Source organism: Oncorhynchus kisutch, linkage group LG4, assembly GCF_002021735.2.
Source record: "Oncorhynchus kisutch isolate 150728-3 linkage group LG4, Okis_V2, whole genome shotgun sequence".
In the NCBI taxonomy this organism is placed as follows: Eukaryota; Metazoa; Chordata; class Actinopteri; order Salmoniformes; family Salmonidae; genus Oncorhynchus; species Oncorhynchus kisutch.
Window position 1 is genome coordinate 14,900,661 of NC_034177.2, and position 27,894 is coordinate 14,928,554.

General features: G+C 42.3%; 3 protein-coding genes across 3 annotated transcripts in view; 2 read left to right on the forward strand and 1 right to left on the reverse strand.

Annotated features, from left to right (window-relative positions):
* On the forward strand, positions 1–5,475 carry lrrc39 (leucine rich repeat containing 39). The gene is made up of 8 exons (XM_031822502.1): positions 1–1,117; positions 1,225–1,330; positions 1,477–1,633; positions 1,854–1,990; positions 2,379–2,524; positions 2,628–2,780; positions 3,033–3,205; positions 3,596–5,475. The coding sequence occupies exons 1-8, from the start codon at positions 996–998 to the stop codon at positions 3,667–3,669; spliced, it is 1,068 nt and encodes a 355-aa protein (XP_031678362.1). The 5' UTR covers positions 1–995; the 3' UTR covers positions 3,670–5,475.
* On the reverse strand, positions 2,289–12,938 carry trmt13 (tRNA methyltransferase 13). The gene is made up of 11 exons (XM_020480259.2): positions 12,575–12,938; positions 8,080–8,129; positions 7,912–7,978; positions 6,434–6,496; positions 6,148–6,217; positions 5,952–6,058; positions 5,695–5,862; positions 5,502–5,574; positions 5,053–5,127; positions 4,448–4,871; positions 2,289–4,305 (listed from the first exon to the last, which is right to left on the reverse strand). The coding sequence occupies exons 1-11, from the start codon at positions 12,707–12,709 to the stop codon at positions 4,131–4,133; spliced, it is 1,407 nt and encodes a 468-aa protein (XP_020335848.1). The 5' UTR covers positions 12,710–12,938; the 3' UTR covers positions 2,289–4,130.
* Positions 12,757–27,894, forward strand: part of sass6 (SAS-6 centriolar assembly protein) — a 22,327-nt gene continuing 7,189 nt past the window's right edge. Inside the window, exons 1-16 of the mRNA XM_020480262.2 lie at positions 12,757–13,213; positions 13,559–13,619; positions 14,209–14,288; positions 14,360–14,464; positions 14,549–14,723; positions 15,049–15,126; positions 15,246–15,365; positions 16,437–16,628; positions 16,869–17,063; positions 23,858–23,947; positions 24,190–24,369; positions 24,560–24,641; positions 24,783–24,916; positions 25,417–25,542; positions 25,893–25,996; positions 26,226–26,320. Coding sequence (XP_020335851.1) covers positions 13,149–13,213; positions 13,559–13,619; positions 14,209–14,288; positions 14,360–14,464; positions 14,549–14,723; positions 15,049–15,126; positions 15,246–15,365; positions 16,437–16,628; positions 16,869–17,063; positions 23,858–23,947; positions 24,190–24,369; positions 24,560–24,641; positions 24,783–24,916; positions 25,417–25,542; positions 25,893–25,996; positions 26,226–26,320 — 1,882 coding nt within the window. The 5' untranslated portion in view covers positions 12,757–13,148. The remainder of the gene's footprint in view (positions 13,214–13,558; positions 13,620–14,208; positions 14,289–14,359; positions 14,465–14,548; positions 14,724–15,048; positions 15,127–15,245; positions 15,366–16,436; positions 16,629–16,868; positions 17,064–23,857; positions 23,948–24,189; positions 24,370–24,559; positions 24,642–24,782; positions 24,917–25,416; positions 25,543–25,892; positions 25,997–26,225; positions 26,321–27,894) is intronic.

The window sequence follows — 27,894 nt, forward strand, 5'->3', positions numbered from 1 at the left end:
GACTGCCCTTATCTATAGGAACTGAAATGTTGTCACCAAACCTGAAAGTAAGGCATGAAGAGAAGTACAGGTTGAACATTTCCAGTATTTATTTATGACTATTAAAAGGTCTATAGATCACATAGGCCTACAGTCTATTTCAAATGTAACCATCTTTCCATTGACCATTGCTCAATCTTTTAGTCTGTCTTTTGGATTTTGAAACAAATAGAGCTGATCCTAAATTACTCTTATTTCACTCCCTGTTAAACAGAGGACAAACATGTTGCATGGACATTGAAGGTTTTCCACCACAAACTATTTCACTCTATTCTTTCTACCGTCTCCTGAAGGTATGTGTTGTCAGGGGAGACAGAAGTCCATGTGCCAAGTTTAGCATGTGACCACCGACACTATTTTCAGTGTTCTACCCCTGACTAAAATTAGACCTCCTCTAGGGTCACGTTTCATCACCACTGACAGACATGGGACGAGGTCTATTGCTACTCTGTTAAAAGATTTTCAAAGCAAAGAAGTTATTCCATCAACACAATGGAATACACTGAAGAGATTTGTGAGGAATTTATTACAAGGTTTTTCTTGAAGCAAATCTGTCCTATCTAGAAAGTACTATTTTACCATTTCTTACAGGACTACTACAGCTGTGCTCCAATCGGTTTTGAACTCGCACATTGTGTTAGTGCTTCCTTGAACTTTACAGTCTATTTGGTGTGACAGATGTATTTAATCATTTTTGTCAATTATGTGAAAGAGTAATCTCCTCTTGATATGGAAGATGAATCCAAATAAAAAACAGGCTAAATAATCTTATGTTATCAATCATCATTATGAGTGAGTTTCCTTCTGCAGTGAATAAATCTGAGCAGAGAATTTCCTGCATCTGTCCTTGTCTAGCTCTGTCCAGCTAATTAAGGGAAGCAGTGATCAACCAGACTCCAGTCCTGTTTTGAGTTGACTTTTTTGGGAGCTGTTTGAACAGTTGGTGTAGGGTCACCATGACCGGGGTGGCAGTGTGCAGTGGCTCCGTCAGCTCTATCAAGTCCCTTTGGGAGACTAGAATTAAGAAAACGAAACAAGATCTGCAGAAGCAACAGGAACAAAGGGCCGGTGTAGGTAGGTGAGTGATATTTATCCTTCATCATCTTAATAGAAAGTGAATGAGACCAAACCCACTGAGATATCTTGGACCTGTCTATGACGTATTGCTCTACATCTATACCAAAGGGTGAGACATAACTGGGAAGATCGGATTATATTGGCCAAGCTGAAAGAGAAGGTGGTGACAGAGGAAGGACGTGTCATTTTAAGGATAGAGAAAGAAGAATGGAAGGTACCTTCCATCATCTTAACTCTATGCCGTATGATTGTGTAAAAACACTTGCTGTTCTATTTTGATGACAAACTCTACTTTTGGGGAAAATTGACAAGCATAGCACCAGATAACCTTTTTTTATGTTGAATACTCTTCTTTTACAGACTTTGCCTCGAGCCTTGGTTCACTTTCCTCAACTCATGGAGTGGCAGCTTCACAGGGTTGGACTACAGACAATCCCCCGCTTCGTTTCCAGCTTTGAGAATCTGCTTGTTCTTGACCTGTCCCGAAATGCCATCACAGAGATCCCAAAAGAGATTGGTCAGTAAACCAGTTACATGTAACATCCCCTCAATGAATGTATCACAGGCGCTGCCCACTGGGCACACACTGGTTGAATCAACATAGCGTCCACGTAATTTCATTGAAAGTATGTTGAACCAACATGGAATAGACATTGAATTGACGTCTGTGCCCAGTGGGTGATGACTTGTGCTTCGTGTCAGAACACATTACCTACTGTGTAGCTTTCCCTCTCTAGGTAAACTGACCAGGCTAAGGGAGCTGCTGGTGAGCTACAATAGAGTGCAAAGTGTTCCAGAAGAACTGGGCTGTTGTGAGAACCTGGAGAAACTGGAGCTGGCAATGAACAGGGACCTTGACGAGCTGCCATCAGAGGTACTCAACATGGCATGATTGTTGGTTTAACGTTAAAGGGAAACTAAACCATTTTTCAACTTCCTATTCATTCTCTCCAGAACCACCCCACCATCAACATATGTGAAAATGTTGCTTTTTTATTTTTTGTAATAAAAAAAGATATAGGAATTTAAGTATTTCCAATGACATCATCGGTGTGCATTGTGTGATTTTGACCAGTTGTGAGTAGGCATTGCCTACTAATTTGTTGATTTCATTGGAAACGCTTATGTTTCTCAATATTTTTTACTACAAAACATAGAAACGTGCCATTTTGACAAATATTCCTTTATTGGAACCTTCTAGGTACATGATGATTCATGTGCTTGTCCCTCACTGTGCTAATTCCCCATTCTGTTGTCCTCAGATTAGCAACCTGAAGAAGCTTTGCCACTTGGATCTCTCCATGAACCAGTTCACAGAGATCCCAGAGAGTGTGGTGAGTCTGCCTGCCCTGGAATGGTTGGATATGGGTGGAAATCGGCTGCAGAGCTTACCACATGACATCCACAGGTAGGCTTACACACATCTACCATAATCATATATGCAAGCACAGCATATTGATAGAAATACACAAGAGAAAAAAACTACATACATATGTGCTTGCTCTGTCCAGAATGGAGAAGCTGCATACTATGTGGCTGCAGAGGAACGAACTGGAGTTCCTGCCTGACAACATCTGTTACATGCAAAGCCTGGACACGCTGGTGCTTAGCAACAATAAGCTACATGACATTCCCTCAATGATGGAGGACATGAACAACCTCAGGTGAGTGCCATGTCTAGGGGTGGGAGCTATTGGTTGTTTTGGGGATGAGTGGACTGTAGACAAACAAATGTATTGGCCCAGATCGGCAACAATTAACCTAATAAAAGCGGGTAAACAAATACGTAAGCCAGGAGTCATTAATTGTATTTACAAAAGCTTTATATTCATATTAAAACTAGCAAAAGATTTCCATCAATGTATTTTATATCAAAACAAATTAATCTTCATTCATCATGGTCGCTATACTTGCAGGTTTGTGAATTTCAGAGACAACCCTCTAACATATGAAGTGGAGCTGCCTGCTGCCCCGAAGAAATCTGAGGATGAGGATGACAGAGAGATGTTTGGCCGAGATTTCATGCGCATCTACTGCCAGGAGGCACGGAAAAGAGTTAACGCCATGCTAAATATGCATCGTGTAAATCGTATGTACCAACAAATATGTACTTGAACTATATGGTGATCTGTTGACTAATAGCAGGGTAAGCTGACATATTATTGAAAAGTTTATTCAAGTTTAATCCACGCAGAAAAACAAAGTAGGCAAACAAGCTAACGTTACCACTCCCAGTCCCAAGAGGTGAGAAAAGTCCTCAACTCATCCACCCAACGTTACGTTCTATACGGTGCCATCTAGTGCAGTTTGACTCACTAGCTAGCTTCCAAAGACACGTTGTCATTTGCTGACTACTATAAATATTTATGAGGGATATTACTAATTGTTCCTGGAACAAATCGTGCCAAAAGGTATTTGCATTTTTGTAGACCCCCGGCATTGCTCTTTAATGACTGTCCCTTTGAAATGTCTGTTTCAGCACCTGAGTCAAACTACACCTCAGAACTAAATGTGACCCTTGAAGCTGTGGCAGAATCTGCACCGTTACTGTGACCTACTGTAGCAGTCATTCATGTTGGCCTCTGTCGGTTCCTGCCTTGTCTGTTGTGGACAGCGTCTCGTCTTCCGTGTGGTGACTGCCTGGTCTTGTCAAGCATGTCCTTCTGAGCATTTCTTTCTCTTTTTGGGAAATCTAACTTGTCCAACATTGGGGTCAAATCCACTTAATTTCCTGGACATTTTAAAAATAAATTTACAAAAATTAAATGACTAAACTTTAAATGGAATTGACTCCAACCATAGTCTTGTCTGCTATGTCCTGAGCTTTTTGCCTTGTTAACAGTCTGTTTTCTTCTGTTACCAGTGTAATGTTTTCTGTAACTGCAAACAGGTTTCTTGCTTTCTTGGGCTTAAAAAAAAAAAGAGGAAAAGTATCAAGATAAATAGCACTGCTCAAAATAGAGAGTTGTGCTGCCCGTGCACCGTGCAGGTTGCACTGTCAATGGAATTTATTTTCACCGGGAGGCGGGAAGTGCAGTCAGCAACACGTTTTCTAGAGAAACATCTGAGCTGGTGTAGTAGAGTAGGCGGGAGTCAAATCCCTTCTGCTGCAGGAAGTGAACCCTGCCCTGGTCAATCAGCAGCTTGCACAGGCGTCCTATGTGTTCACGGTCCTCAGCATTCAACACTCTAATAGTACAGAAGAAGAAAAAATATTAAGCAATTGAGGTTTATGTTGGACACAATGTGACGACAGGTCTTCAGTCTATGTTACAATGACTATGCAACATGGGTGAAATGTATGTCTCTACAGCTCAATGGCAATACTCACCCTTCCAAGCTGTCTAATTCAGCCTCTTCTGTCGCCTCGTGCTCCTCTTCCTCAAATGTTTGGTCAGTTTGACCTTGTGGTGGAGAGGTCTGTGTTGCTTGTCTCGAGCCACAGGTCGCCCAACTTGACATGCGCAGGAAGGCAGCGAACTCAGAGGCACCTAGTCCTTTCTCCTTGAAGAACTCCTTGCCTACATAATGCCTCCAGTCACAGCGGTGGTGGCAGCACAAGGCGATGGCCACCCCACCCACCCTCAGCTCCTGGCCGGCAGCTGTCTCCCCTGCCACCCTGGGAATGGGCTGAAGCTCCGGTCCTGTAGACTCTCCAGGCTGCTGCTGGAGCTTTGAGCGCTTGCTGGGTGGCTGATCTTTGATCCCATGGGGTGCAGTCTCCAAGCTGCCCAGTAGGCATTGAAGAGCAAGGTCTATTCAGTGCGGTGGAGGTTAGTGAGCAAGGAGTGACTCAAAGACTCATTAATCAATAACTATTCTTTTTGGAATCACTTCTATGTTGCCTTTCAAAATTCAACACCATTCAAGATTCCAGTACAAGATCTTTCCCCCTTGGTGAGACCTAGTACTCAGAGATGTAGTGCCTGGTCTTACCTGTTGCTGCGCCACACAAGTGTTTGCCCACTCCAACCACTGGAAGTCCCTTTTCTTGGAGGAGAGGAACTTGACCTAAAAGGCAAATAACAAGAAAAGGTTTCAGAAAAACTCAACTCAACGTGCCTGCTAATGCTTTGTTCAATTCTTAAATCAACTATGTACTTGGCTTTACAAATCCTTCTAATCTTCATAATATATAAGTGTGCTTCTCAGGCAATTTGTCAGTGCCAACTTGTGTTTGAAGGGCGATCTCATCGGGTACATTTTTAGAGGGTGTGGCATCTCTTTCACTGTGTTGAAAAGTGTAATCCACTTCACCTCCCGAAAACACTAACAGGGTAGGGTGCCTGTATGTGATGACGTATTTTACATGATAACTGATTGACTGTTTAATGTGAATAAATATTATTCAAATTAAAATGTGGCTTTTAAATGTAGTTACTTACGCAAATCAAGGTGCTGAATATCCACTTGTAGTCTTTCAAATTTGGTATCAGAATTCTGGTGTTTGCCATCTACCTGAATGAGAATGAATTGGGGGGACAATTACCTAACAGTGAAGATGTGTGCACAGCCAAATACATCACTTTATGTATAAACGGGTTGAAAGATAAGCTGTTTTAACAGGTGGTGTTATACTTTAAAACGAGCGCTTGATCTTTCCACAAGCAGGAAATGGATGTCGTCATAGGCTTTCAGAGCGACATGGATCCAGTGGGAAAGCTTGCCTTTCCCTGCACCAAACTCAACAAAACACCTGTTAGGTCCAAGCAGGTGCAAATCCTCCATGTTTCCTAAAAGGGACGCCTTTTAAAACAGGCAAATCATACATTAATTTATATTGAAAGATAATGTATATAAATTAATGCAAATCATGTGAGATTAAATTAAAGTACCTGTTGCTTCAGGTGTTTGAATGCAGAGTCCCCATTCTTTGGATCATTCAAAGCTTCATGGAGAGCAGGGTGAGATTGTATATTTTCTTCATGTTTGCATTTGAACCCTGCAGAAATATTGGGGGCGCATACATTAAGCACCACATTGGATGAATCATGTTCAGCATGTCAGTGAATGCTGTTAGGTATTGCTTACCTTTGACGGCAGTCTTCAGTTTTTTTATGAGCAGGTTCAACTCTGCTTTGCTGCGATCTGATAAAGGTACCTAAAAAAAGTGAATCATGTAAGTATGGCCTTAATCATGGTGTCTCTCTATTGTAGGTAATGTCAGCATCTTTCTAAGGTTCTGCTCATAAGACATACACCCAGTTTCTCGTATATAATGTCACTTTAGTGACTCAATGCTGAAATCAGCTAAGCTTCCAACACTAGCAAAATGTTGAATGGCCTTTCACGTCAATGTAAATGCATCTGACATTACCTCATCTTTGGGGGTGTCCTCAACAATGGCTGGTCCAGCATTAATATCTTGCACATAGAACAGCTACATTTGCATAGAAGAAAGAAAGATTAATCAATTTAGGCTAATAGAAGGGACATTTATGCCAATGTATTTGAGATACCTGGGTATGTTTTCTCATAATTACACTGAACAAATGGGGAATACAGATATGCATCTGTTGGTCACAGATACCTTAAAAAAGTAGGGTTATGGATCAGAAAACCAGTCAGTATCTAGTGTGACCACCTCATGCAGCTTAACATATCTTCTTTGCATAGAGTTGATCAGGCTGTTGATTGTGGCCTGTGGAATGTTGTCCAACTCCTCTTCAATTGCTGCGTGAAGTTGCTGGATATTGGTGGGAACTGGAACACGCTGTCGTACACGTTAACCCAGAGCATCCCAAACATGCTCAATGGGTGACATGTCTGGTAAGTATGCAGGCCATGGAAGAACGGCCATTTTCATCTTCCATGAAATGTGTACTTTTCCTTGCGACATGGGGCCGTGCATTTTCAAGCTGAAACATGAGGTGATGGCGGCTGATGAATGGCACGACAATGGACCTCAGGATCTCGTCACGGTATCTGTGCATTCAAATTGCCATCGATAAAATGCAATTGTGTTCGTTGTCCGTAGCTTATGCCTGCCCATACCATAACCTCACCGGCAACATGGGCACTCTGTTCACAACACTGACATCAGCAAACCGCTCGCTCACACGACGCCATCTGCCCGGTACAGTTGAAACTGGGATTCATCCATGAACAGCACACTTCTTGAGTGTACCAGTGGCCATCGAAGGTGAGCATTTGCCCACTAAAAGCGTTTACGACGTCAAATTCGAGTCAGGTCAAAACTCTGGTGAGGACAACGAGCACGCAGATGAGATTCCCTGAGACGGTTTCTGACAAATTGTGGAGAAATTCATCTCAGAAAATCCTGCAAGTGAAAAAGCCGGATGTTGGAGGTCTAGGACTGGCGTGGTTACGGTTGTGAGGCAGGTTGGCCTCAACTGACAAATTCTCTAAAACAACGTCGGAGGCGGCTTATGGTAGGGAAATAAACATGAAATTCTCTGGCAACAGCTCTGGTGGACATTCCTGCAGTCAGCATGCCAATTACACTCTACCTCAAAACTTGAGACATCTGTGGCATTGTGTTGTGTGATAAAACGACATGTTTTAGTGGCCTTTTCTCCCCAGCACAAGGTGCACCTGTGTAATGATTATGCTGTTTAATCAGCTACTTGATATGCCACACCTGTCAGGTGGATGGATTATCTTGGCAAAGGAGAAATGCTCACTAACGGATTTGTGCACAAAATCTGAGAGAAAGAAGCTTTTTGTGAGTTGGATTGGAAAATGTTCTGGGATCGTTTATTTCAGCTCATGAAACATGGGACCAACACTTTACATGTTGCGTTCATATTTTTGATCAGTGTATATTCAACTTACAGGTTTGGGTTTCTCTCTGGAGTTGCACTTCTTCAGATGTTTTGCTAAAAGATCTTCGAATACAGTGCTACAAAGACAGATGAAATCATAGATTTAGAGGTTCTCCTGAAATTGTACAATTTACCTTTATAAGATCTGGGATTTTGTCTCTCCCAAGTGCCAACTTACTGTTTTGGATCCAGAGGACATGGTATTCTTTTTTTCTCACAGTCCTTTTCCTAAACACAGCACAAGAGGAGAAGTTGCAATATGAAACGTATATCACTCCTACTAGCTAGGTTTTCATCCAATTGGCGACAGATTTTCATGTGTATATTCTAAAATCTGCATAAAAACATATGAGATAGGTTTCCATCAAATGTACAAACGTGCAGAGAAAAGGCTCTGCGTGATGACGTAATGCACATAAAAATACATTTTGCAGTTAAATTCCATGTACCGAATATAAAATACAAGTTAAATGGGTTTCCATCGCATTTTCAATTCTACTGATGGTTTTCTCACAAAAATGTTTGTTATAAAAATTGGCTCTAGCCAAAAGAATGCAGATAGAGTATTGAGCGGTTGGCTAGAGCGCATCTATAGCCTATATCATGAGATTATTATGGACAAATAAATATTTTTATTTGTCAAACGGCAGCCTAGTATCAATGATCATGTCACCTGAATAAAACCCTGCATATTTAATAGAAAGGAGAATCAAGCTCATCACCTTGCACTTTCACTACCCTGTGAAGGTCATCATAATTTATTTAATCTGTATCCTAATAAACAGCATGCTTTCCAGACGAGTTGTAGGAGGACCACAAGTCATCACGTGACTCCAAGTGTACTTTGATATGTTATTATATCCATATTTGCGAATAAAAGCATTTCCACCAACATTTCTCGCATAATTAATTTTACAGACACAAAAAAGATACCTTGTCTAGCATATTTTGTTTTGTAGACATTTGGAAAGTTCAAATTTCTTTCCCATTTCCATCAGGCCGGTCATTAAAAAAAAAGGTACTATACTCCCATTAAAAAAGGGTAGTGAGGTCTGGACAACGCATCACCGGGGGCAAACTACCTGCCCTCCAGGACACCTACACCACCCGATGTCACAGGAAGGCCATAAAGTTCATCAAGGACAACAACCACCCGAGCCACTGCCTGTTCACCCCACCCCGCTATCATCCAGAAGGCGAGGTCAGTACAGGTGCATCAAAGCTGGGACCGAGAGACTGAAAAACAGCTTCTATCTCAAGGCCATCAGACTGTTAAACAGCCACCACTAACATTGAGTGGCTGCTGCCAACACACTGACTCAACTCCAGCCACTTTAATAATGGGAATTGATGGAAATTGATGTAAAATATATATCACTAGCCACTTTAAACAATGCTACTTAATATAATGTTTACATACCCTACATTATTCATCTCATATGTATATACTGTACTCAATACCATCTACTGCATCTTTATGTAATACATGCATCACTAGCCACTTTAAACTATGCCACTTTGTTTACATACCCTACATTACTCATCTCATATGTATATACTGTACTCGATACCATCTACTGCATCTTGCCTATGCCGTTCTGTACCATCACTCATTCATATATCTTTATGTACATATTCTTTATCCCTTTACACTTGTGTGTATAAGGTAGTAGTTTTGGAATTGTTAGGTTAGATTACTCGTTGGTTATTACTGCATTGTCGGAACTAGAAGCACAAGCATTTCGCTACACTCACATTAACATCTGCTAACCATGTGCATGTGACAAATAACAGTTTATTTTATATATATATTTTTTAAATGATGTCAATTAGCCTATCAGAAGCTTCTAAAGCCATGACATCATTTTCTGGAATTTTCCAAGCTGTTTAAAGGCACAGTCAACTCGCTGTATGTAAACTTCTGACCCACTGGAATTGTGATACAGTAAAATAATCTGTCTGTAAACAATTGTTGGAAAAATTACTTGTGTCATGCACAAAGTAGATATCCTAACCGACTTGCAAAAACTATAGTTAACAAGAAATTTGTGGAGCGTTTGAAAAACAAGTTTTAATGACTCCAACCTAAGTATGTAATCTTCCGACTTCAACTGTAACTATATAGGTGTCATCTAAATTAACCCTAATTTATAAGACAGTTCTTATTTGATTAATGGTGGTCGGACCAATCTATGTGGAGCTAGCCACAATAGGAATTAGCCACAGTAGTGGACTTTGCAGTTAGCCTTCAAAATAAAATATGTAATTGACAGTGATGCAAATTAAAACAAATTGTAGAAGTATGCCATAATTGAATAGATCATGCAAAACGAGGTTGGAATGTTATATAATGTCAAAAGACAACAATTTGTTAATTTGACAAAAATCTTTTACTATACTTTATAATTGCATCGGGGGCATACTTATTTCACTGTACAGCCTTAGCTATGGATTGTGGATCAATGACATGGGGTATCAGTCTACTTAGTGACACCCAGAGAACATTAGTGTCGTAGCACTTATTGCGGGACTGAAACAACTGTGAATTGAGCCACATTTATTGTCAACCTATGTGTATTGAACAGTATTCCAGAGGAAAAAGAATACTGCGTGGATGTTTTGGAGTCTGATAACTCTGAGGAGGACTTTGGGAAAAAATATATTGGGTATTTTTTTTTTTTTTTTTTTTTTTTTTTTTTTTTAACCTTTATTTAACCAGGCAAGTCAGTTAAGAACACATTCTTATTTTCAATGACGGCCTGGGAACAGTGGGTTAACTGCCTGTTCAGGGGCAGAACGACAGATTTGTACCTTGTCAGCTCGGGGGTTTGAACTCACAACCTTCCGGTTACTAGTCCAACGCTCTAACCACTAGGCTACCCTGCCGCCCCAGTAGACTGATACCCCATTTCATTGATCCCCAATCCTTAGGTAAAGCTGTACAGCGAAATTAGACTGTCAATACACAATTGGCTGACTGGGGAGGTGATTTCACAGTCACAGTTCTGTGATAAGAGCTACAATGCTAATATTTGCGTAAACTCTTCCCAGTTGTCTTCTGTGGGCATCACTTTCAAAGGGTTACTTTTACTTTGAAGGCAAATCACAAATGCCACTATTGTGCCTAATCCTTATTGTGGCTAGCTTCACAACTTATAACCTGGTCCAGTCGAGCCTCACTAGCCAGATGAAGCTAGCTGTCTGCTTATAACATTAGCTTTGGGCAGCAGGGTTCGTGGCTTGTTGCAGACTTTTTTGTACAGCTTTGACAGTACTACTGATAGTAGTGGTGGAGCTTGGCTTGCATGTGCAAATTGAGAACACACAACATTCTATAATAGAACTGTGTTATTTGACAAGTGTCAAATTAAAAGCTTATTTAACACAAATAGTGTTATTTGACGTGTGTCTTTTTTTGACACACCAAGACCCAAACGGTGTTCCATAGTATGTTGTGAAGCTCATAGCAGTGACGCTATTGCACATGTAATACAACATTTTACGTGACGTCATTGCGTCATATAGGTATGCACGTCAGCTTTCACACCGGCGTTATACTAGACACCGGGCGGATACCGACGTTGGCATTTTTAGCTAATATCGGCTGATTCCGATATCTTCACCGATATATCTTGCATCCCTAATTTGAACCGATTACTTTAAAATCATACACAGACAATGTTATAAAGATAATTTTGTCGCTAATGCCAGCCTGCAGTACCTTGGTCAGCATTCAACTTGAGTTACTCCATGAGAGGTGGCAGCACTGAGCTAGCCTGCAACATCACTTCCTAGAGCAGGGATCATCAACTAGGTTCAGCAGCGGGCTGTTTTTTTCCCCATGACTCGATGGTCGGTCTGGAACATAACTACAAATAATTTGTAAATTGCAATTTGACCGCAAGAATCCCATATAGATCATTTCAAAACTTGCTTACATTTGTATACAAACACGTTTCTCTCTGTGTGTGAATACTTGGGAATATATTTCCTAAATGAAAATCACTTGAAGCTGATTTCCTGGTGTTTTTAGTCTTTTATGCTTAGAAAAGTTGTGGGGACAAATAAAAACCTCCTGCATGCCAAATTCGGACTGCGGAACACCAGTTGAGGAAACTTGTCCTAGAGTAACTCAAACTGTACATGTAACGTTTCCAAAAACTCCTCCATGTAGTAAGATGGTGACATGCTGAAATGACTTCCTGATAATCAAATGTGCCACTGAGCATTCTCATTGGAAACAATGGGGTGAGGGCTTCATCCATGTTTTTTTACAGTCTAGTTCACGTTCTAGTCGGAACTAGGAAACTCGGGGAGTTCAGACTTGCTAATTGGTTGTAGTTATCCACGTGCTGCATCTAACATTTGAGGTCCCTAGTTCCGACTGGCACATGAACGCGGCATTTGATTCATCCATATTTTGTTAGTCTATGGCCGAATCGATGTAGTCGGGAGATGAATTCCAGTTAGCCTGGTCTCTGCATCACTCCGTTGGTGGAGTTCATTTCAAACTTCATTCACCATGGAGTGGAGTTTAGTCAGCTATCTTCAGTTGCCATAACAGTAACATACACCAATCCCCCACGGTCAGGGGGTAGTTTATGGGGCTAGCCGTGGCTGGGAATATTTTGACAGTTGTGTCAAACAGTGTGGTGGTGTCCTGCTCTACTTACCGCATTAGCATGTTCCCCACAATATGCTTTTCCACTTCCAACTATCATTTTGCAGTATCGTTTTTTCTTTTCCACGTAAAAAGCACATCTTCCAGGCAGAGGTGCAGACACGCCGTCCGCGGTGGGGACCTCCATGTTTACAACTTCCGTATAGTTATCACGTCATCCAACTACAGTACCATAGAATGGGGACGCGTTCCAGGTGGTCTACATTTCACGAAGCTGCAACTCAATGACTGAGTATGTTTTACACATTTATACCCAGTAGTAGCTATAGAGTGTAGTTAATGTGGTGTTGTTGTAGTTTGACTGTAAGAACGATCAACAAGTGAAGCAGCACATTGTGCTATTCCACCACTCGTCTGCAATTTAGACGATCTGGAACGCGCACATTATTTCTCGACGTTACTTCCGTCGCCTCTTTCTCAAATGGATGTTTCCCCAACGGTTATTCGCGGGAGAGAAGCGCCAAACTCGAAATTGAAGAGACTATTTTTTTTTAAACCAAGGCCATACAAATCTAACCTTGGAATTTGCAATTTAGACACTACATTTTTGGGAGTATGAAACAATCATGACAGAAACACTTTTCAACAAGCGATTGCAAGTGCACGTCAAATGCAAAGATTGCGAAGAAAGGTAAGTTCGATTGATTGCTAACGTTACCGTTAACTAGCTAGCATAATTAACGTTATCTAGCTACTGTAACTACCTAGATATCAAGCAATATCGACACTTGCGGCCTAACTAGATAGCTCATCAATTTGATATAGTCGTGTCTGGGCATCAGCTAGCTACAGACTATCCAGCAACCTGTGCTACGCGTTACATTGCTAGCTAGCTAAGTTAGCATGTTCAGTAACGTTAAATGTCATCTTCGCCATTCGCCAGATGGCGCTTGATAATAACAAATATATCAATGGCGTTGTATGTTACGACTACAAATACATCGATTGAATCTTTCTGGCTATCTTTACATTACAGGAGAGGAAATATCAGAGTCGGCATTGAGCTTCAATTAACAACTAATCCAGTCCACAAAAGGGTAAGTGGTGCTTACAACCTTGGTTGGTGTTTTGCAAGGCTGGATTCTTTTCCCATCATCACCCTCCCTCCTTTTATATAGTGTGAATGAGCAGTGTTTCAGAAACCAGTGCATTGATCTCGAAATGCATTGCTTACTACTGTGGGCATGCATAAATACCCAACATAAAGATAGACTCATCAATACAACATAATACCACGGTGGGGTAACTTCCGCTGAACAGATATCAATCAACAACACAAAGTTTCCTGTCACTCACTTCATGGTACAACACCATGGAGAAGCACCAGTCCTAATTAGCAATGCATCATTACAGCCACATAACTGTTAGTGTTTTTTTTTTATGGAAGTGAATGTTGCAAAAGGGTGGTATGCATGGGTTAGATTATTCATGGACCTTAATGGTTTTCAAGGGCTGACCTACAAACATTAGCGACTGGATTCTGCTTAATGATTGACGTTAGTTGACGATGCACTTCCCCTGTTCAAGGGATTCCCTATCACGTCTGCTTTTCCCAAATGTCAGTCCTTCCCTCAAGGTAGTAGTTAGTGACAAAGCCACTGTAACTAACACAACTTTGCATTCTAGGATCTGCTGGTGAGACTGACAGATGACACCGACCCTTATTTTCTGTACAACCTTGCCATATCAGAAGAGGATTTTCAAAGGTATCTTACAATTCAGTTGTTGTGCCCACTATAATGAGCATACACTAATCCTACATCTTCTCTGTCATCAGTTTGAAAGTTCAACAGGGCCTGTTGGTAGACTTTGCGTCCTTTCCTCAGAAGTTTATAGACCTGCTAAACCAGTGTATCTCGGAGCAAGACAAAGAGAATCCAAGGTGAGAAGACTCTCAGCTCGTTGAATGTCTCCACTAACTGTGAGATCATGGACATGTGATGTCTCTTTGCTCTCCTTTCCCTAGATTTCTGCTCCAGTTGTCATCTCCATCATCCCCAGTATTAGACCACAGCCCTGCCAACCTCAATGTTGTGGAGACCAACGCATTCAAGCACCTCACTCACCTGTCTCTGAAGCTGCTACATGGCACTGACGTGGAGATCAAGAAGTACCTGGCAGTTTGTCTCTCCTGTGTGAAGGTAAGTGAATCTCCCGTAACTCCCTCAGAAACACTAGTTTCGGGGACACAGATTTAGCCTTGTCCTGGATCAAATTTAAATAAATTAAAATAAACATTTTTGATGGAGTTTTTCCATTGAGGTTGGTTTTAGTCCTGGAGTAGGATTCATCTGTGTCTGGGAAACCACCCCTAGTTGTCTTTGTGACCTCAGTCTTGGGAATGGTTGATAGCAGACCTATGAAGGACCTTGGGAGATTCCATGAAGCAACACAGACTGCAGTATACTAAAGTCTGAGAAACTTCTTCGTTGTATTTTAAGTTATCCCCCCATTTTGATCTGTCAGGAGGAGAAGCAGCAGTTGGAACAGAGGCTGAAGAAGACTGAAGATGATCTCTCGAGGCAGCTCAGCTACACACAACAGGTAAAGCAGTAGTTGATCTGAATTGATTGATTCATCTTAAAATGTAGGCGGGAGAAGTAACATCTTAAGTGGGTCCCGATTTTTAAAAAGGTCACCTTTCATATAAACGTGTCTTACAGACTCTGTCGGAGAAGAGCAGAGAGCTAGACAAGCTTCGGTCTGAGTGGACCAGCCAAACAAGCGCTCTGTCGAGCCGCCACTCTCAGGACCTCACTGCAGAGCGGGAGAACGCTTTGGAGGTATCAAGTAACTTCTCATATTATAAGTATGATGTTTAGTTAACTGCCTGAAATCGTCTAAGTGCTATTCCAGTTATCAGAAGCCATAAAACCTTGAATGTTTTTTTTATCTATTTGAGATGACTGGGGTCTCCAACAGGTTTATAGCGAGCTACCAGTAGCTCGCAGCCCACCTAATGAGAAGCTCGCCAAACAATTCTGAAATTACGTGCAATTTTCACGTGTTCCACCGAAAACTGTCATGAACAAATCTCACAAGTAGACACCGAAAGCTCCCTGCTACTATCTAATTAACACATTGAAATAATCCCGCTATTGGCTTAAAAAGCCAAACCTAACACTATCTGCCAATTCATTTCCAGAAATATTGCCCCCGTTTGTCTATCACTCCATTAGTGGCCAGTTGATGTGATAATGGTCTTGTGGGTTGACAGGAACACTTTCCCAAAAACCTTCTCAATTAAATGTTAACTGCAAAGTAAGTTTACCTGGGAGAATTATATAATGAGTAAGTATTTCATTTGTATCTATTATTTATTTGCAAACTTTGCTGTGAAATGAGCAGCAGCAGCACAGAACCATCACCAGACCAGAACATTCGATGGCACATTCCTCACTCTCTAGATGCGCAATTAAAGGGGTATTACACACAAATCTTCCAGACATAAAAGAAAGTGTTCTGTGATTTTAAGCATTGACATCAACCCAGAACATCTGTTTCTTTATGAACTATTGTAATTTTGAGAGTGAAAAACAAAATGAATCTTAAACCCGGAAAAATAAACTGAGGAACAGAATTTGGGAAAATATAAAATAGAATTTGGGAGAGAAAAAGTGGCCCCCTTGGAGTTGTTTATTAATAAACCATTATTTTACTATGTATATTGACAGAAAACATGGTACACTACATTCTCTTGTACACTAAAGACCTAGGGGAGAGAAGAATGTGCCTATTTGAAAGCTAGAAAAAATTAGAAGCTCACTTCTATTAACGTAGTTTTTGATTTTATATGATTTCTCTCAAAAATAAGTGGTTTTCTCTTGTGGTGTTTCTCATCTCGCCCTGTGCAGACACAAACCAGGCTGCAGCAGCAAAACGAGCAGCTGCGCCGGGAGCTGGAGGGAGCCCACTCTAAGAGCACCCAGCAGCTGCAGAGCAGGTTGGCTGAGCTTGAGACCTCCAACAGGGACCTGACTGAGAAGAGATACAAGAGCGAGTCCACCATCCGTGACTTCAAAGCCAAACTAGTGGGACTGGAAGAGGTGAGGGGGGGACGTAAGGGGCCTTCATTTAGTGGGGGAAATTTCATAAAAACTGCCACTTTTGTGAACAGTTAAAAAATTTAAGTCTGAAACGCTCCTAGGATAAGTATCTGTCGGTTCATATCATGTGTGTTTTTTTGTTTTACATCCATATTGAATTCCTGAATTAATAGAGAACTTGAAATCTTGCCGACCACCAATGTCTAAATAACCTGCTGACAAGTGTGTATGTGAGAACAGGAGTCTCAGCGAGCGAAGCAGCAGGCCCTGTCTCTTCGGAGGGAGAACGGCACCCTGGACACGGAGTGTCACGAGAAGGAGCGTCAGGTGAACCAGCTGCAGACACGCGTAGCAGTCCTGGAGCAGGAGATGAAAGATAAGGAGCAGCTTGTGCTCCGCACCAAGGAAGTGCTGGAAGCCACTCAGCAACAGAAGGTATATAGTCAGTCCCCTGGGTAAATGGAGAGCATTTACCCCCTCAATACTGTCAGAAAAACCAGGATCTTTGTTAAAATTAATATTAATGAATTATGTCAAAACTGTGATGTTATGGATCGATTTTCTAGTTTTGTCCCTTTAGGGTACCTGTAAACCCCCCTTGCTTACCTACGTTGAAATGCTTGGAATGTTCTTCCTGTGAAACGCATTATACAATGCCAACGTTAATTTCTGTTTCCGTCACATGTCCTGTCCTTATATTAGTTGTATACAGTGCGCTATACATCAAAACTGGGGACTAAGAAACGTTCTCACGTTTGTGCTCATCTTTGGCAGAAATTCTGAGTTAAATTCGTTATTTATTTTTTTCGCTGTAGAAAGACGCAAAAACAAAACGTGGAGCTAGCCAGTCGAGTGATGCTAGCTAGCCTTTGATGTCACAGCAACGAGAGCCTCGAGGGATAGGAAGAGTTTCGCTGCGGGAGAAAGTGAAGTCAGCTTGAGTTAAAAGAAAGAAGAAAAAAAGGGTCTGGTGTAAGGGACCGTCTAAAAAGTGTGAGAAAGAAAAATAAACCGAAAATAGGAACATTTGATGAATCTATGGAACAATGTGGAGTTCTTACCCAGAACGTTTTGAGTACTTTGTGTAGGCAAATGGAATTAAAGCAGAAGTCGTTGTGCCAACATTTTTGACTGTTTTGGGAGGAAAAACATTCAATCTACTGCGCAGCCTAGTAACGCCTGAAAAGCCTGGTGATAAATCATATGATGAAATTGTGGCTACCTTAAAATTACATTATTCTCCCAAACCACTGATAATCGCAGAGAGATTCCGGTTTCATAAGAGAAATCAAGAGGAGGGGGAATCAATCTGTTTGTGGCTGTATTTAAACAGTTATCTGAATGAACACTGAATTTGGGAGATCAATGAGTGGTACTATACGTGATAGGTTAGTGTGTGGCATGCGCAGCGAGGCAATTCAGAAACGCCTTTTGACTGAGAGTAACTTATTTATTTATTTAATTTTATTTTTGAATTTTTTACCCCTTTTTTCTCCCCAATTTCGTGGTATCCAATTGTTGTAGTAGCTACTATCTTGTCTCATCGCTACAACTCCCGTACGGGCTCGGGAGAGACGAAGGTTGAAAGTCATGTGTCCTCCGATACACAACCCAACCAGCCGTACTGCTTCTTAACACAGTGCGCATCCAACCCGGAAGCCAGCCGCACCAATGTGTCGGAGGGTGTGCACCTGGCAACCTTGGTTAGCGCGCACTGCGCCCGGCCCGCCACAGGAGTCGCTGGTGCGCGATGAGACAAGGACATCCCTACCGACCAAGCCCTCCCTAACCCGGACGACGCTAGGCCAATTGTGCGTCGCCCCACGGACCTCCCGGTCGCGGCCGGTTACGACAGAGCCTGGGCGCAAACCCAGGGACTCTGATGGCACAGCTGGCGCTGCAGTACAGCGCCCTTAACCACTGCGCCACCCGGGAGGACTGAGAGTAACTTAACATTGCAGAGAGCAATAGAAGTGAGTACGTCGATGGAAATGGCAAATAAAGACGCACAACAGCTAAGTGCATCGACCAAAGTGCATAAGGTGTCTACGTGGTTAAAAATCAAGGCAGGAGGTGGGAAACCATGCTATCGCTGTGGGAAACCAGGTCACCAAGCAGAGGAGTGTTGGTGCAATGACTTAGACTGCAGAAGTTGTGGGAAAAAGGGTCACATCGAACGTGCATGTAAAAACAAAAGTACGGAAACAAAGGAAAAGCGACTTCAGGAAGTACAAAAAGAAAGTAAAATGCATAAAATGGAGCACGCGGAGGATGAACAAAGTTATACCTTGTCTGAAGGGGAAGAATCTTTGCATGTTTTGTCCGTTTCAGACAATGGGTACGGGTACTGGGTGACACCGCTACTGGATGGAAACGCAGTACGGATGCAAGTGGACACTGGAGCAGCCATATCTTCGCTGTCTGAGGCTGTATACAAGGAGAAACTACATCACCTCACACTACAGCCCACAAGATGACGCTGAAAACACACTGGTGAGATTGCTTCAGTGAGAGGAAGCGTGATTGTTACAGTGGAGCTCAACAAACAGAAGGTAAAGCTACCACTCTACATTGTGAAAGGCAACCATCCAGCATTGCTAGGAAGCACATGGCTGGTAAAGATCAAACTAAACTGGCAGGAAGTTCACATGGTTTCAAAAGAGGACACAAACCTACAAGGGATATTGAGGAAACACACGGATGTGTTCAAAGGAGAACTTGGCAGTATGAAGGACATAACAGTTAATCCAGACAGCAAGCCAAAATGCTTCAAAGCTAGACCTGTCCCATACGCCATAAAACCAAAAGTTGAAATTGAGCTAAACAGACTAGTCGAGAGTGGAATATTGAATCCAGTGAATGGGCTACACCCGTTGTTCCAGTCATAAAAAAAGATGGCTCACTCAGAATCTGTGGTGATTTCTAAGTCACCATTAACCCAGTCTTGACTGCTGAAAAATATCCACTACCCCTCATTGACTACCTCTTTTCTGGTTTAGATGGAGGACAAAAATTCAGTAAGATAGGCCTGACATAAGTCTATCTACAGATGCATGTGGACCAAGAGTCACAAGAACTGTTGATCATAGTGACTCACAAAGGACTGTACAGGTACCGGGGGCTTCCTTTTGGAATCACCTCAGCTCCGGCCTTATTTCATAGAGCTATGGACCAGATACTGAGCGAGCTCACTGGGGTCCAATGTTACCTCGACGATCTACTCATCACCGGCAAAGACGAGCAGGAGCACCTGAGAAACCTGAACACTACACTACAGAGATTGGAGGAGTACGGTCTGAGGGTCCGGTTGGACGAATGCAAGTTTTTCCGGCCCTCTGAGTACCTGGGCCACGTCATCGACAGTTCGAGGCTCCACAAGGCGCCATCGAAGGTGAAGGCTGTTGCGGAAGCTCCATCCCCACAGAACGTGAGTCAGCTGAGATCATTCTTAGGACTACTGACATACTACGCAAAGTTTGTGCCAAACCTAGCCAACGTGTTAACACCACTGCATGAACCTTTGAATTAAACCAAACAGTGGAAGTGGACAGACCGATGTGAGGAGACCTTCAAGAAAGTGAAAACAGCCTTAGCTCAGAGGCCCTAACCCACTTCAATCCCAACTTGCCATTACAGTTGGCATGTGATGCATCGCCTTATGGCGTTGGTGCGGTTGTCTCACACATCATGCCATCAGGTGAAGAAAGGCCAATTGCTTTCGCATCACAGACCTTAAGTAAAGCCGAGAGCAATTATGCACAGATTAAGCGTGAAACACTCGCCATTGTGTTTGGAGTTAAGAAATTTCATCAGTTTCTGTTTGGCCGACGATTCCCACTGCTGACGGACCATAGACCCCTCACCTCCATCTTTGGTCCCCACACCGGCATTCCGTCGCTTGCAGCCAGCCGCATGCAGCGATGGGCGTTATTGTTATCTGCTCACCAGTACGATATCAAGTACAGAAGGTCTGAGCAGCACTGCAATGCAGACGGCCTCTCAAGGCTTCCCTTACCTGTCACACACTAAGCACTCACAGGCTGAAATCTTCTACTTCAAGGAAATGATGAACGCCCTAGTTACATCTGTCCAAGTGGAAAAAGTTCACCCACACTGATCCAGTGATGTCTGAGGTTGTGGAGATTGTCACTCGTGGAAAAGGAGATGTCGGACAGCCTACAACCTTACCCAGTGAGGAGAAACAAGCTCACAGTTCAGTTTGGATGCTTGCTATGGGGTTTTCGAGTCATCATACCGCCACCACTGAGAAGGCAGGTGCTTGAAGAACTCCATTCAGTGCACTGTGGCATGGTGCGAATGAAGGAGATTGCACGCAGCTACTTTTGGTGGCCAGGTCTGGACGCAGCTATCAAAGACAACGTTGAGTCATGTTCTGCATGTCAAAAGATGAGGAACATGCCTCAGCTAGCGCCACTACACCCATGGGACTTCCCAGAGGCGCCTTGGCAGCGAGTCCACATAGACTATGCAGGCCCACTGGAGGATTGTAATTTTCTTAGCCATAGTTGACGCACACAGCAAATGACCTGAAGTCACAGTGATGAAGAGCACCTCAGCGGAGAGAACCATAGAAGAGCAACGGTCAATCTTCAGTCTCCTCGGCTTGCCGACGCAACTCGTTAGTGATAATGGCCCCCAACTGGTTTCTGAAGAGTTCCGGTCATTCATGGAAGCAAATGGAATTCAGCACATCAAGTCAGCGCCGTATCACCCTGCTACGAAAGGCCTCGCTGAAAGGTTTGTCCAAACGATGAAGCAGGCTTTAAAATCATCACGAGAACGGCTCCCTTAATAGGCGTCTAAACACCTTGTTAAAACTTCTTTATGGCTAGGGGTTCCGCTAGCGGCACCCCTCAACAACATTCCGCTGAAAAGGCAGCGTGCGAAATTCAAAAATATTTTTTAGAAATATGTAACTTTTACACATTAACAAGTGCAATACACCAAATTAAAACTTCTTGTTAATCTACCCATCATGTCAGATTTCAAAAAGGCTTTACAGCGAAAGCACAACATATGATTGTTAGGCCAGAGCCAAGTCACAAACACACACAGCCATTTTTCCAGCCAAAGATGGTTGTCACAAAAAGCAGAAATATCGATAAAATTAATCACTAACCTTTGATCGTCATCAGATGACACTCATGACATGTTACACAATACATGTATGTTTTGTTCGATAAAGTGCATATTTATATCCAAATATTTGTTTACATTGGCGCGTTACGTTCAGTAATGTTTTTCTTCCAAAACATATGGTGATTTTGCAGAGAGCCACATCAATTTCCAGAAATACTCATAATAAACATTGATAAAAGATACATGTGTTATTCACAGAATTATAGAGATTTCTCCTTAATGCAACCGCTGTGTCAGATTTTTTTTAAACTTTACGGAAAAAGCACACCATGCAATAATCTGAGTACAGCGCTCAGACGACAAATCAATCCAAAGAGATATCTGCCATGTTGGAGTCAACAGAAGTGAGAAATAGCATTATAAATATTCACTTACCTTTGATCTTCATCAGAATGCACTCCCAGGAATCCCAGTTCCACAATAAATGTTTGATTTGTTTGATAAAGTTCTTCATTTATGTCCAAATTCCTCCTTGTTGTTAATGCGTTCCGCCCAGTAATCCATCTTCATGAGGCACAAGGTCCAGACAAAGTCCAACAGTTCCCGTTACAGTCTGTAGAAACATGTCAAACGATGTGTAGAATCAATCTTTAGGATGTTTTTAACATAAATCTTCAATAATGTTCCAACCGGAGAATTCCTTTTGTCTGTAGAAAAGCAATGGAACGAGAGCTACCTCTCACATCACCGTGCGTCACAAGCTCGTGGCACTCTGCCAGACCACTGACTCAAAGTGCCCTCTAAAGACGGTTGACATCTAGTGGAAGCCTTAGGAAGTGCAATTTGACGCCATAGACACTGTTTTCAATAGGCCAAGCTTTGAAAAACTACAAACCTCAGATTTCCCACTTCCTGGTTGAATTTTTCTCAGGTTTTCGCCTGCCATATGAGTTCTGTTATACTCACAGACACCATTCAAACAGTTTTAGAAACGTCAGTGTTTTCTATCCAAATCTACTAATTAATATGCATATATTAGCAACTGGGACTGAGTAGCAGGCAGTTTACTCTGGGCACGCTTTTCATCCAAATGTGAAAATGCTGCCCCCTATCCCAAACAGGTTAACCAGAAACACTCCCCACGCTACAACCAATGATGAAAAGACGGCTTCGCACGTGACTCGACCTCCTGAGACCTCCAAAGACAAGACAGGTTGTACAGAGAGCACAGGTGGAGAGACGGAGCAAAGCAAAAGACAAAAGCTTCATAGCTGGAGAGAGGGTTCTTGCTCAGAACTACTGCAAAGGTCCAAAATGGATACCAGCCACAGTGGTTGCACAAACAGGGCCTATGTCCTACACAGTTCACACACCAGAAAACATAATCTGGAGGAGACACGTGGATCAACTGTTGCCAGGAACCAACCTCAGAGATGACTCATGTCAAGTGACAAACCAAGATCAGCTACTGGAGACCTACCATGACTATGAGCTATCACCTGAACATCCATTGCAGCAACCTACAAATGTGGAAGGTACTCTAGACTCACCTGAACCAGCCAGAGTGCCTACTCAGGGTACTGTTGCACCCCAGTCTGGGCATACACCATCACCACTCAGACTCGGAGATAATGTGACTGTAGACTCACCAGTACGTCGTCATTACCCTGCAAGAGAAAGACGACCCCCTGACAGGTTGACTATTTAGTTCAGACTAACCTCCGACATTGGGGCAGAATAGACCCCTGGCTTAAGTCTGGGGACTGAGGCAGTCTACCCTCTATCCCTAGTTTAGAAAAGGCTATTCCGAAAAGTTCATTTATTTACATTAAGATAACTTATATTAAAAAGAAAACAAGGCAAAACAGTGAATATTTACTTTTTCCTTATGAGTCATCAAAGTAAAGGGGGAGGAATATGTTGTGTATTGATATTCTAGTTTTGTCCCTTTAGGGCACTTGTAACCCTCCCTTGCTTACCTACGTTGTAATGCTTGGAATGTTCTTCCTGTGAAATGCATTAAACAATGCCGACGTTAATTTCTACTCCCGTCTCATGTCCTGTCCTTATATTAGTTGTATATGTAATAGTGTGCTATACAACATGTGACATTCTGTGTTTGTGTGTAGAACTCAGTTGAAGGAAATGCCGAAAGCAAACAACTCCAAATGGGAAAACTGGAAGCCACAGTGAAATCCCTGTCTGAGGAACTCATAAAGGTGGGTTACTTACATTTCCAGTCATGGCTTTTTGTTATGCATGTCATGGTCTGGAAATACATGGTCACAGACTCAATCCAGTCAAGTTCAAATCCACAAGTCCTTGTCCACTCATGCACTTATTTGAGTCTAAATATTGATACCAATTTTGTCTTGGGTCTGATCACATCCCCTTTGAGAAAGAACACATTGAGCGTGGGGGTGAAGTACCGTCTTGACACTACCTCGTGTTGACTTCCTAGGCCAATGGCATCATCAAGAAGCTGCAGGGAGAGCTGAGGGGCCTGGTGGGGAAGATCAAGGTGAAGAACACTGTGATGGTGTCTCAGGAGAAGGTGCTTCAGGAGACCCAGGAGAGGCTGCACAAAGCCCATAGAGACCTGCAGGACACTCAGCAGCAGCTCAAGCATAGAGACGAGGAGGTGTGTGTTTCCATTAGTGTCCACTACCTTAAATGCGAATCTGAGAATAACAAAAATGGTTAGAAATGGCTGCCGAAAGTGTGTGTGTGCGCGCACAAGCGTAAGCCAAGATCTGAGGAGTAGTGGGCGCTGACATAATTATTGGGTGTCAAGTTTGGATTGATCTTTTTGGTTGTAACTTCCACTGTAGGTGTCGAAATTGAAGGAGCAGTTGGAGGAGACGGTTCAGAAATTAGATGAAAGCAGGGAAGTGCTGAAAACAAACGAGAATGGTATGGAAGGTCTTTTAAAGAAATGTTTAACAAAAAATACAACTACATGATTTTGCGCTTAACCTTGGCTGTTAACAAATGACCTACTGTTTGTATTCATTTAGTCTTCCCCTGCAACAATGGATTTGTCTTATCCTTCAGTTATAATGTGGCTGAACAAACAGCTGAATGAGAACCAGTTATCCAGGAAGCCAGAGACCCTTGGAACGTTTGAGACTCCTTCAACTCTCTCAGCCTCAACTGGACAGAGGATGGGCAGTGCATCTCACAACATGGTAAGCACTAAACATGTCATAGTACACGGTAAGATATGTTTTAGTTGCAGTGGGTATCGTGTTTAGTGTTTTTAATTGCAGTTTTATATACACGTGTGTAGATTTTAAAGTTGTATGCATGCGTCTTAAAGGCAGACTCTGCCATATGACATCATACACAGGCAGGGAAACTTCCTGCTTATAGACCTCAATAAAAATCGAATCTGCTAAGACGATCTGCTGCTGTTGGCATTTGGCAGATTTAAATTGGATTGTTTTCTGTTAGCAGGGATGCGTTACGCAGGCGGCAGGACACAGTTTTGGAATATTCAGATATATGAATAAACTTGTTATGCATAACAAGGAATCATGTCAGCTCTATTCATGGTATTTCTATCTGCAAGGTTTGACAATGTTGTGAATGATGACATCATATTGTCAAGTCTACCTTTTACGATTTGACCAGCAAAGTGCACACAATCAGATCAGCTCAAGTCACGTGTGCTTGACTTTGTTTTCAGCTGGACAGCCGAGCGTTTCCCTCCTCGGCCGGACAGGGCTACCCCATCACGTCCACGCTGAACTCCAAACTCCCTCTGTCCAGCCGCTCTGTCTTCTCACTACACAACCAGGGCCCTGGAGCCAAGGCAGGCTCATCTTTTCTCCTTTGTTACGCTGAAATTCTAATTAAACTTTCATGCTATATTTAGAAGTGTGTTGAAATAGGTGTGGTTTTGCAATGACACAGCCTTGAATTTGGGCCACATCATGAATAGCAACCTGGATGATTTACCTAAAGCAGGTATGGATGTAGGTATGGATAACAATGAACAATTCCTTACGTCGACTATAATTTAATCTTGGAAGAACCAATAATTCTATGAGGTGTGGGATAAGGCAGCTTGAACTCAATTTTGTTGTATTTCTAACTCGTTTCAGCTGTATTTGGGGGTTTGCTTGAATTCAGCCTTTTTTGTTGACCTGGACTGAATTGCAGGTCCAGTTTAACCCGATGAGTACCAAGTCCGGCATGTCTCCTGTGGATGTGAGGGATGGGAGCCCCACAGCACAGCATCCCCCTCAGCCCTCCAACAAAGAGAAGTGAGTCCAGCTCTCTGTTACGTTGTGTGCTTTCAGCATCAGAATTAACTTGGAAGTGTTCAGAAATGTTTTCTCTGCTCACAGTTGCATGAAAATAGCTCCGGTGTATGGATGGTCCATCACCATCAGCCCAAGACCATCTACTTTATTCTCTGGGCCTTCCATTCAGACTGCCTTTTTTCCATCTTCATAACGGTCTTATTCTTCTTTCTCTTTTTTGAACTTGTAGTGGCGAGCTTGCTGGGTTGGAGTCCAAGTACTTTGAGAAGCGAGACGACAGCATTCCCCTCCGTGGTCTGTTGTCTGGCATGCACCTCAACAGAGGTAAGACCACATCCATACCTGCTTTGTAGACACTGGGGGTTATTTGTTTGAGTGATGCCAGTTTGAGGGGAAGTTCACTCTACATGCCTCTTAACTTCTTGGTGACAGGGGAGCAGTATTGAGTAGCTTGGATGAATAAGGTGCCCAGAGTAAAATGCCTGCTACTCTGTCCCAGATGCTAATATATGCATATTATTAGTAGTATTGGATAGAAAACACTCTGAAGTTTCTAAACCTGTTTGAATGATGTCTGTGAGTATAACAGAACTCATATGACATGTGAAAAACCTGAGACGAATCCAACCAGGAAGTGGGAAATCTGAGGTTTGTAGTTTAATTTAAGTGATCGCCTATTCAATATACTGTGTCTATGGGGCCAGATTGCACTTCCCAAGGCTTCCAGCAGATGTCAACAGCCTTTAGAAAGTTGTTTGAGGCTTCTATTGTGGGTGTCGAATAACAGCTGTTTCAATAAGTGGACTAGGCTGAGGCCAATCAGTTGTTTACTACGCGGGCACGCCGTTCCTTCTTTTTCCTCTGTAATGATTACGCTATTGTCCGGTTGGAATATTATTGAAGATTTATTATAAAAAGACCCTAAAGATTGATTGTAAACATCGTTTGACATGTTTCTACAAACTGTAATGGAACTCTTTTGACTTTTCGTCTGGATTTTGCACTCGCGCATTGTGCCTTTGGAATAGTGAACTAAATGCGCGAACAAAACTGAGGTATTTGGACATAAATATGGACGTAATCGAACAAAACAAACATTTATTGTGGGAGTCCTGGGTGTGCATTCCGACGAAGATCAGCAAAGGTAAGTGAAGATTTATAATGCTATTTATGACTTTTGTTGACTCCACAATTTGACAGGTAACTGTATGGCTTGCTTTTGTGGCTGAACGCTGTTCTCAGATTATTGAATATTGTGCTTTTGCCGTAAAGCTTTTTTGAAATCTGACACAGCGGTTGCATTAAGAACAAGTTTATCTTTAAACTTCTGTGTAAAACATGTATCTTTCATCAAAGTTTATGATGAGTATTTCTGTTATTTGATGTGGCTCTCTGCAATTTCTCTGGAAATTGGAGGCATTTCATGGCTCCAATGTAATCTGAGGTTTTTGGATATAAATAGGGACTTGATCTAACAAAACATACATGTATTGTGTAACATTGAGTCCTGGGAGTGTCATCTGATGAAGATTGTCAAAGGTTAGAATTAATCACAATCTATTTTTCTGCTTCTTGTGACGCCTCTTTGGTTGGAAAATGGCTGAATGCTTTCTGTGACTAGTTGCTGACCTAATATAATGATATGTTCTACTTTCGCCGAAAAGCCTTTTTGAAATCGGACACGGTGGTTGGATTAATGAGAAGTGTATATTTAAAATGCTGTAAAATACTTGTATGGTTGAGGAATTTTAATTTTGAGATGTCTGTTGTTTTGAATTTGGCTTTGGCGCCCTGCAATTTCACTGGCTGTTGGCGAGGTGGGACGCTAGCGTCCCGAACGATCCCAGAGAGGTTATGTCCCTTCCCACTGGGCACACCACATCATTTCAACATGGAAA